Below are 10304 nucleotides of genomic sequence, written 5' to 3'. Positions count from 1 at the left end.
TATTTCAATAACTCAGGCTATTGCCATTTGTAGTTTTATTTCAACAATTCAATTCAAATAGTAAAATTCTAACATATCCACTACCCAAAACGTAGTTTTCTAGAAAGAAATTGAGTATTACACAAAATGAATAAAGAAGGATGTTTTAAGCACAAGTGCCCACATATTGGAAAGCATGACTCTCAGGGTTTGATTTCCAAATAAAATGCAAATAAATAACATTTATCTTAAAAGAGGAGTTAATACAGAGCAATAAATAAACAACTGGTCAACTGTCAAGTCAGCAGTCTTCAAGCCATCAATGTGTGCAAAGCATTTCTACATATGATTAATGAATCATGTAATATTCAAATTTTCTGGGATTTGTTAGATACAAGCCAAATAATGAAAATGACCAGTAACACTGAAAAAAAATATCAGTGTGTGAAATACAACTCAAGTTTGACTTTTTGAATTGAGTTACTGACATAATAAATCAGATTTTTAAAGGTTGAGTTTCACCTAGAGCTGCAATACTCAACAGTCTAGAATTGAATATGCACAATATTGAGTGCATATTAAATTCTAAACCAGATTGAAATTTCAGCAATTAAAATTTTTGCACTTGACAACCCTGTTAAATCATTTGTTTGTATGGTTTCCATTGTGCATCAGTCAACTACTTTAACATGCAGCTCTCGCAAAGCTTTTTATGGCTTTTTTAAAAACTTTTGGAAAAAAAAGATAGCACAATATTTTTCCAATATTTATTGACAACTGGAGAGTAGCTTCAACAAATAATCAAGGCAACCAATAACTACGCATTGAGGCAACTGAAGCTGAATTCCTCTAAACATAAATTGTGCATGCACTCCTTTTACAGGGAGAAAATACTGTTGCTGACAATTAAGACCAACAAAGATTAAACATTTTCTTTCTAAAGCAAGGCATTTGTCTGTTCCACTAAAGCTTGAAACAGCAATGCTGTGTTTTTCTGAATTCAAAAACCACAAACTAGAAGTCAAGATCTCAAAACAATAAATAGTCAAATTTACAATGTGACAAAAAAAACAACTTGAGACAGGGAAATATCCGTCGTCATTTAGGATGTTGTGCAAAAAAATGTAAATGAGTATGGTACACTTAGACACTGTGCTATTTTCTATACATTCTTCTGTTTCCAATTGTTTTTAAAGTGTAACAACAAAACTACTTACCTATTGAATAATAAGATGGAAACTTATCTTATTATTGAAATAATGTGCTGAAAAGCAATCATTTCACACAACAAAATGACCAAATCCAACCAGAAATATTTTGGTACATCATGCAACCATGTTGATAGCATTCCTCCTGAATTGATTACACATGCAATGTAGGGACAAATGGATGCTGTAAATATGCTTGTAATCCGTGTTTTCTCTAAAAGCAGCAAATTATTATGAAACAAAACCAAAGTTAATACCTGAATTAAGGCACAGACAAAACAAAAAGCATGTTCTCTTTTAAAACATAATCTATTCTGCTGTGAGGTAAAAAGTTCAATAGTATTTAAAAAGAAAATGAAATTCAATTTTGCCACTTTTGAACAAGACAGAATTAAAAAGTTATCTCAAGGATATTACTTTCAGTCTATCGGGTGGTAAACATACAGTAACAGTGCTAATCCTAGGTCTAACTCACCGTTTACTGCACAGTAACAATACAGGATAGCTTCAGCACACAGTGCTGCTACTGTATAAACTTACACCCAGCTAATGAATAAGTCAAAGACAATGACAGCCAAGCCCATTAAATGACTTGGAGCAATTACCTACAAGCAACAAAAAAATAAAGTTTTAGTTTTCCCACAACATTAAACATCACAATCACATTTAAATAAAAAAAAAAGTGTGCAAAAACTCACTACTGTTCAACAATTACTTTTTTAAACTTGTGCCACAGATGAATGCATACTTGTATATTTGAAATTTATTTTAGCTGCTTGGAGCAAAGATCGGTTATGTCAAGGCGAGCTTAGTGTTTAAGAGGAAAATTAACTTAAGACATTGGTCATGTCGTTCATACACTTCAAATGTTAAGAGCATGTAAAGCAGAGCGTACGGCCTTCCTTAGGCCGACAGTAACTTCAAGGAGGGCAGCCGTCAAATGCACAAGTGCAGACACGACAGCCGTGTTGTGCGGCCAACCATGTAAAGGTTTCATACGCTTTTTAAATGTAAACAATGTATATTGTTGCATCCTATACTGCTGAGATGCAAGGAGTTCAAGAAGCTTTAACACCTGGCAATTTAAAAACGAAACTGTAAAAGACTTGACGTCACAAATCACTTGCGGTGAAAATATACGGGTTAAATGGCATTTCAGACAAAACACATACAACATGTTACTCTGTGTGCAAATAAATATGTAAACTGTCACAGGAGCTAATAAATCATGCCCACTGATCTAATAAAGTGCACCAAAGCTATCAGCAGGGTTTCTACATATTTTTCATTTTGAAATTTCATACTTTTCCAGACTCAAATTTCCAGAGTTTATTCTACTTTTTATAGCATTCTGGACATTTGAACACAAAATCATCAACCTGGAAGATCTTGAAGAGAAACCTTATGTATAGGTTCCACACATCCTGAAACAGTGTTGAAACTGGATTCTGTGTGGCATTTCTTTTTGTTGTATTAAAACATTAATTGGAAGTTTTCTTATGTCTGAAAAATGACTCCTTTTTTGATTTCTGAATGCTGGATGGCTAGAATTGTACATAAAGCTCTGGTGTGGTAAATCAGAGATAAAGAAAGTCATTTAAAAACAAACAAATGCAAAAGCCACACCGTTCATGAAACATAATTGGATTTATGTCCTTTTGAAAATTAAAAATGAGAAAATAAAGGCAGGGAAAAAATGAAAAAAAATCAAACATTTCCCAACCTCTGCATTCTTCTTTTCATACTTCTCCAGACCAGCAAAATGGTCAAATAAAATCCTGTAATTTTTCCAGACTGTGCAGGAGCCCCGTGTCAGGATGTAGACCTGGAAATGCTCCGGAAGTGACGCCCCCTCTGGAATGGTCAAACGGCTACTAGAGCAACACAGACTCATTCCCCTAGAAGAAAGCGGTATATCATAACCCTGTTCTGCAAGCGGCTTGGGAAAAACTTCCCTGTGAGGCTTTTCAGCTGTTTGGTTTGTCAGAGTGCTGAAAGAGAGCACAAAGCTCTTCGCATGTTTGGGTTTCCACGGAGCTGAAATGTGACTCCATGTTCCATGCCAGGTCTGCTGACAGGAAGTCATCCATTACAGTCTGTGTTTCATTACTGGTCAGGAAAAGGTGCCCCAGGCCCTCTGCCTGACTGGTCATGGTCTGGGTTTCTGTGCTGTTCAGCATCCTTCCATGCTCACCCTGACCTGTGTGGGTCTGTGAGGAAGGACCTCCGGCAAATGAGGGGAGATCGGTTTGTGTTTCAGTATCTGAGGACTCTGTGCTTATAGAAAAGCTTGAATGTCGCAGGATGTTGCTCAGGGGCATGCCACTTCCAGTATTTAGTAGGAAATTGAGGTCAGTCTGAGTTTGAGTGTCAAATAGCTCCAGGTCACTGGCTTGAGACCGGCTCTGTCCTTCACTTTGGTCCAGTTCATCCATGAGGAGGAAATCAGTCTGAGTCTGAATGTCTAGAGATGAAAGAGGTGTGTCGCCACCCAGGACACCCAGTTCGCTCTCCTCCGTCTGGGTCTGAATGTGCACAGCATTAAGAAACTCCTCAAAGTCAAAGTCTATTCCATTGTGCTGCTCCTGAACAGAGCCTGGGCCAGACCCACAGCCAGCAGAGGCCTCTGTGGTGACCTGGTGATCAGACAAAATGTTCTCCAGGTCATTTAAAAGGGTTATTGTTTGGGTCTGATTATCCGCCATGTTGCTTCCACCAAGATCATGTGTCTGCACTCCAAAACACAAACCACCCACTGACTTTGAGTCCTCGTATAGATTGCTTCCAGCAGCGTTGAGGGCCTCATTTATGTCTGCACATGTTTGGGTAGAAACGCTGAGAGAGTCGTTCTCAAACAGATCGGAGCACATTGCGGCCTGATCCTGAGCCTTCTCTTCCAGTTGTGGCATTGCAAAATATGTCTGTGTCTGCTTAGTTTTATAAGGCAGCACAGATGAGCAGGCCGAAGTAATTTGACTCAGGCACTGACTGTCAGTCTGAGCTCCAACAGATGATGTGGATTTGGCTCTGGAAACAAATGTTTGAGTTTCAACACTTACTGGCAGGAGGACTTGGGCACTCACACTAATGTCTGTTTGGGAGCAGGATGAAACTGAGGACTCGCTCACAGAACACAGTCCAATTCCTTCTCCGGCCACTGGAGGCATTTTTGACAAGTAGGACCTGTCTGTCTGTATGTTGGTAGAGGTGCTTCTTCCGCGCTGTCCTGCCACACAGCCGGCCGAATCGTCTGTACTCGCAGGATCCAGATTGACCTGAACCCCTGTGCTGATAGGACCTTGGCTAGAACGTGAAGAGGGCATGTAATCCTTGAAAGCTAAACTTTTTACGTCGAGTTGGGGCAGGACCGCTCCTGGAGTTTGTGGCAGGAGCTGAAGAGTGCTCACAGAGCCTTGGTTGTCTACTGCAAGCACTACAGACCTCAGAGGGCCACCTTCTGTGGACGGAAGAAGGACAGGTAGATGGGCCAGCTGCATAACTGGAACGCTGACTAAAGCCATCTTGGGTTTTGGGAGGAGCAACTTCTGAAGACCCTTGTGGGGGTTAGAGCTCTGGTTCGTTGGCTCTAGAATGTACACAGCTGAATCAGAGGGGAGAGCCGTCTCCATCGCTTCTTTAGCAGCGGGCATCATTTGAACAGTTGAATCATGAACCTTCACTTTTTCAGAAACACTCAGAAGTTTCTCCATCTTCCGCTTTTTCACAGGAGGAACTCTGTAAACAAAGAAAAACAAGTTAGGTAAAGAGCAATCAATCAATAAACCACAAGTATAATAATATCCCATTTGCTCTCTTTTTTTACATGCCTGTGTTCTGTAGGAATTTCATGACCAGTACGGTAGATATGAGACAACAAAGCAGCTCTGCTAGCATAGGGGCAGCCGCATGTACACTCATAGGTCTTCCCACAGTCTTCGATGTGCCTCTTCAGGTCCCATTCTGTGCTGTAGCCGTTGTTGCATTTGGAGCACTTGTGTTTTTTCTCAGCATGCATCTTCATGTAATGCTACAATGACACATATTAAAGTAAAAAAAAAACAGGTTTATTAACAGAAGGACAAAAACCAACAGGAAAAAGGAAGAACAATGATTATTACATGACTAAACAATGCTCTGTTGGGGGAATCGTTGCTTCTGTCATTCATGAGGATACCACCCACCTACATGCTGCTGAAAAGCACAATCCCTCATGGCAACAGCTAACCACAACAAAGCAACATGCTATACCAGGCATGTCTTTTTTTTCCTTTTAGAATATAACTATCCGTATAATATGGACTCAGTGCAAATGCCAAAGAGTCCAAGCAATTGGCCTGACTACCTAAATCCCCAAATCCCAAAGCGAACGACCGCCTGCAGGGTGCAACTCCACATGCCTGATCCACAGAGAGCCCACCCTGAAACTCACAAGATGTGCCTCAAACAAGAATAATGTGTTGGCAAATTAATGGAGACCTACTAAATATTAGACAGATGGTCTGATGGCACTGTGGTATGACATGATAGTGGCAAACTACAATTGATAACCACATAGATTATTAGAGGCCTAAGTAAATATAGAACATTAAATTTATATAAGGAAGTCTTGTTACTAAAATAGTCACTGCAAAACCTCTTCAAATTACTTGAAGAAGTATCATCAAGTTTTCAGCAAACCTGAGAAGACATCTTAAATAAATTGTTTGTGATAAAAATCAAACAACTCAAATATTTAATTGTTTGAAACTTAGCTGATCTAAACAATCCGACCATCTGAAAGAACAAAAGCACCATGCTATTTTTGTTTGTTTTCTTAGGGTCTAGTGTAAAGTGGAGGAAACTTTTTATAGTGAGTCTCACACCACCAATGCGTTAATGTAGTCTTTTAGAAAGGTACAAAGACACTATTAAATCATTGGATTTTTAGGGTGAGAGTTCTTACTTGCTTAACCAGGGAGAACTGTGAGAAAGGTCTGTTGGGGCCCCTGGGACAGCCCTCGATGGGACAGCAGTAAAGTTTTTGTGAGCCCTTCATCTCCTTTCTGATTGTGGGGTTGACAATTCCATCCTGAAGAGGTTATTCACCGCAAAAAGCCAAAAGACAACAAAAGCAAAGACATTTAAATAAGTTGCATTTTTTTTTACACATTAAAGATGTACAATGTCTTCAACGGGGACATTTGATTCTGATTCGACAAATGCAGAAGTGATTTAAGGCACTTCAAAACTGCAAAGTTAACAAGAAGTTAAAATTAAACTAAATACACTTAGTTCAAAATGTAGGTAAAATTGTGTGTAGTTGATGTTTACTTTGGCTTGAACTTACATTTTTTTAGTAGACAACTCATGATATGACTTGAAAAACTATATCATTAGCTGTAACAGATATGAAAGCAAAGATATTTGAAGTGCCACACATAAAACATTTAGTATTTTTTCAAGATTTGTTGCCATCGTGACTTCTTTTTAATGCATTTCAAGAACTTCAGTTGTTATTGAGTAAAACAGATTAATATCCCCAGGGAGCTTCACTAAATGAATTTGACACACCATAAACAGGCAGCACCACTGCCACAACAAATACGGTCATCTTTCAGCAGCCAAGGTCGTCTCCATCTGGTGAAACGCTAGAGGGAGAAGACAAGCTGAGGGTGGTTATTAAAGGGCCTCTGCTTTATCAGCGGGAAGTGAGAGGGCAAAAATCCCACATGAAAAACTGTTGGTCTTCCTGCTGGTTGCCTTGGAATCGTCATCTTATGGTTAAGTGATGAAGCCTACTTAATGTCAAAATATTTGTTATGAGCATGCAGCTAAAAGAGCTAGTTGAGCTACAACTGTTATGTAGTGATTGCAGGGATCATTTCTCTCCTCTGAGAAACTGTAAAATACGATTATGAGTGGCAATAATAGTCTGTTCAAAGCAAAACATTCCATCTACAGTACCTCTATGAAAATACCAACACCAGGCCTCAGTTTGGCAGCCTCAAGTCATGAATAATTCAGAAAAAGAAGTGCAAAGTGAGAAGCAGCAGTATCCAAGAACTTTATCACCACTAGACTATCATTATCACCACTAATAGCAGCTTCACAAAGGAGCGTATTGATCTGTCTCCAAGTTTTCACTCAAATTAAATGTCAGAGTTGACTCCTTTCTTTCATCTGAAAATCCAATGTAGATACACTAACAAAATTAAAACTAACTACATACAGTAGATTGTGATTATCGGGAACAAAACAATAGGTCAGTAAAGTTGATCTAATGTTTTTCCAAACTTGCCTACACCCACAATGTTTGCCATCCATCATATTTATATGGCTAACACAGCGTTTTCATGGTAAATCCAGTGGGTTTACTGGTTCTTTAAAAACTTCTCCAGCCTGCCTACATTCACTACTAAGTGCTAATTCAAATTCTCACATTCACCTATTTTAAACAAAGAGCTTAGTCTGTCGCTGGACAAAGGGGAGCCTTTGCCAGAAAGGAACTTCATTCATGGAGGGCAGACAGTGAATTACAGCCACCCACAGAAAGGTCCGATCCAGTGCGGACGTTTGTCTGACTTTAAGCCAAGAGCTTAAACTGTCTCTACATACACTGTATCAAACCAACGTAAACCTTACAGAGTGCCAAATATTCACATTAAACAGGCCGTCTTAGTCCTCACTGATTTTAATATAAAAGGCAGATCATGCACATTCCTGTTCTGTTGTTTAACTAGGATCGTTGTGCTCTCTGGTGACATAGAGCTCCAAAGTATTCATACAGCAGACATTTTGAGATTTAAAGTATTATTTACATCTTGTTAAACATTTGTTCAGACTGGACGTAACACTAACACTTTAAAGTGACCCTTGTCCTGAAGAGAATCAGCAGAGCGAGCAAAATGTTAGGGCGAAGGCAAAGAGCTCTTTCAACCTAAAACCTTGGAGTTCATAACATCTGAGATTGGTTGAAAATACCAATGGAAACATAAAAAGTTTCTTAACCAGAATTTCTTCATTGACAATGGCAATAAATGTTTTATTGATTGATTATGGAGAAAGGAATTAATTGTTGTTAAAATGATTATGAACATTGATTTTTATATATATTATTATTATAATGGTTTTCATACCAGTTAGATACAAAGTTCCTGGTTAAAAGAAAATATTTTAAATCTAAAACTCATCTGTGATGACCATGATGCTTAACTGCTAGTTGTTTAAGGGACGTTTCGCTTTGCTGGTCTGGTGACTGATCCTAGTGATTACGCTACATATTATTTTATCATAATCAATACATATTTCAATACATTTAGAGATGCAATGAATGATTAACCATAGACTGGTATTAACCAGTTGTCCCATGACAACGGATGATCTGTAAATGGTCAGTTCTGAAAGAAAGTTTTCCCCTCTTAAAATTGAAATGCATCAACACTAAGTACAACAGACTACTAACTACAAATAGATTATGCAAACAGGAACTAGCTGAGCAAGTATGATCAAGTAAATAACTAGTTGTTTGAATTTTTGTAATCTGTTACCATACCTGAAATAGGGAAGTTTTATATTATTATATATGTATACTGTTATACTGTGCTAATGCAATTACACTTGTGTAGGCGCTGAAGGCTACTAACAGGGTAAGACCTTCCTCCTGGCTGTGATTGGTAATTTCTGACCCAAAGAAGGCATTCCTGCAGATGGCAGTAGGACCACTGGAAGGAGGTGGAGGAGCTCAATTGTTTTCTCAAATTATTTGTCTTGTACCATACCGTCATAAAATAGTGAAATATTTTATAAAAGTTACCTATTCCAGCGTATAAAGCAAACAAATAACAGTATAATAATGACAAAATGCTGGCGTTTCTGTTGCTTTGTGCAACCAGCAAACCATACACGTGCATTTTACTAGGGTAAGATAAGGTATATTAAACAAAAAATGGCAGGTAGTTTTTGTGTGTGATTTTTATTTTTCTCTTAAATAAAGTGGCTGCAATAAGGAAAGAAAAAAAAAACTACATAAACCATAACACATGATGGCACATACAGCTAGTTTAAATGTAGCTAACCAGCCAGTGGTAAACTGTCACTACATAAGCAGTACTCGTATAAAACTGGAAAAATCTCGAATAGTTCTTGTTATCTCGTCACTACTGATCTGTAAATTAGCTAAATCGAAGTTGGATGACTTGCGTTTTTCCAGCTTTTGGGCGTTCTCCATCACGAGTTAGCCAAATTAGCATTGCAGTTATTTCCACATTTAAGCTATATTGGGAGGTTTACCTGCACTGCTTTACTCACCTTTATCCGGTGCGACTTTACGAGATGCATGTTCAATGCAGGTGTGTTGGGGAGAATCTTGCCACATCCTTCCACGGTGCACAGGATGTTCGTCCTAACTTCTTTGGTCAGCTCGATGATGGTAGGTTTTATTATTTCCCGACACTGCGGCATAGGCTCCTCGCAGCATTTCACACCGCCTGCCGTCGAGTCATGCCTGCCATTTGCCTTGGCCGTTGCAGAAACGGCCATGTTTCTCTGTTGACAGTCCATTCCGTTTCGCATTGAGCCCCCCCAGCAGGAGCATTGAATGAACAGGGGCATGACGTCCCTCCGCTTTGACTGAAAGGGACTTTAGCGTGGGGCAAACGTCCCCTCAGCTTTGACTGAAAGGCGTCTCAGCCAATCACCACTTACTACGGTGACGTTAACAAAGCGGAGCTTCGTCACGTCCAAGACAACTTCCGTTTTGTAAAGTAGGACTGACTTTTTTCAGTTAGACCCCAATTAAAAGCATAAATGTTACCTAAATAAATATTTAAGAGTTAAAAGAGTGGGCAATTCTTAAGAAATTTTCGGATCTTTTAATAATTTATTTTGAAAAACATGAGTTCCTATGTAGATGCTTCAATTTTTCATTAATACTTTGTACCTTTTTTTTGCATAATCAAAATTTTTGAAAAATGCTTTAAATAAAGCAGATGCTTATTTATTTCATAAGTTTATATGAGCAACCCAGTTTTCTCATGTACAACTGTCACTGTTGGCCTGTTTCATCTTGTCTGAGGAAGCAATTGGTGATGGAGTCACAAAAAAATTATTGATTTTTGATGCATGGTGTAACACTACAAA

At 38.7% G+C, this 10304-nt stretch overlaps 1 protein-coding gene across 1 annotated transcript; it reads right to left on the bottom strand.

Annotated features, from left to right (window-relative positions):
• Positions 1–732: 732 nt before the first annotated feature.
• atmin (ATM interactor) lies at positions 733–9851 on the bottom strand. Its single transcript, XM_028014396.1, has 4 exons — positions 9474–9851; positions 6130–6255; positions 5015–5214; positions 733–4922 (listed from the first exon to the last, which is right to left on the bottom strand). Exons 1-4 carry the CDS (start codon positions 9774–9776, stop codon positions 3155–3157), a joined length of 2397 nt encoding a protein of 798 aa, XP_027870197.1. The 5' UTR covers positions 9777–9851; the 3' UTR covers positions 733–3154.
• Between the last annotated feature and the right edge of the window lie 453 nt (positions 9852–10304).

The sequence above is a fragment of the Xiphophorus couchianus genome, chromosome 4 (genome assembly GCF_001444195.1).
Source record: "Xiphophorus couchianus chromosome 4, X_couchianus-1.0, whole genome shotgun sequence".
In the NCBI taxonomy this organism is placed as follows: Eukaryota; Metazoa; Chordata; class Actinopteri; order Cyprinodontiformes; family Poeciliidae; genus Xiphophorus; species Xiphophorus couchianus.
The sequence above is the reverse complement of the archived record's forward strand: the minus strand, read 5'-3'. Positions and strand labels throughout refer to the sequence as shown.

Excerpts from the sequence above, each read along its gene's own strand:
- atmin (XM_028014396.1), bottom strand. The coding sequence starts at position 9,776 with ATGCCCCTGTTCATTCAATGCTCCTGCTGGGGGGGCTCAATGCGAAAC. Across the intron at positions 5,215-6,129 it reads AGTTCTCCCTGGTTAAGCAA|CATTACATGAAGATGCATGC; the intron begins GTAAGAACTCTC and ends GTGTCATTGTAG. Across the intron at positions 4,923-5,014 it reads GAAATTCCTACAGAACACAG|AGTTCCTCCTGTGAAAAAGC; the intron begins GCATGTAAAAAA and ends CTTTGTTTACAG.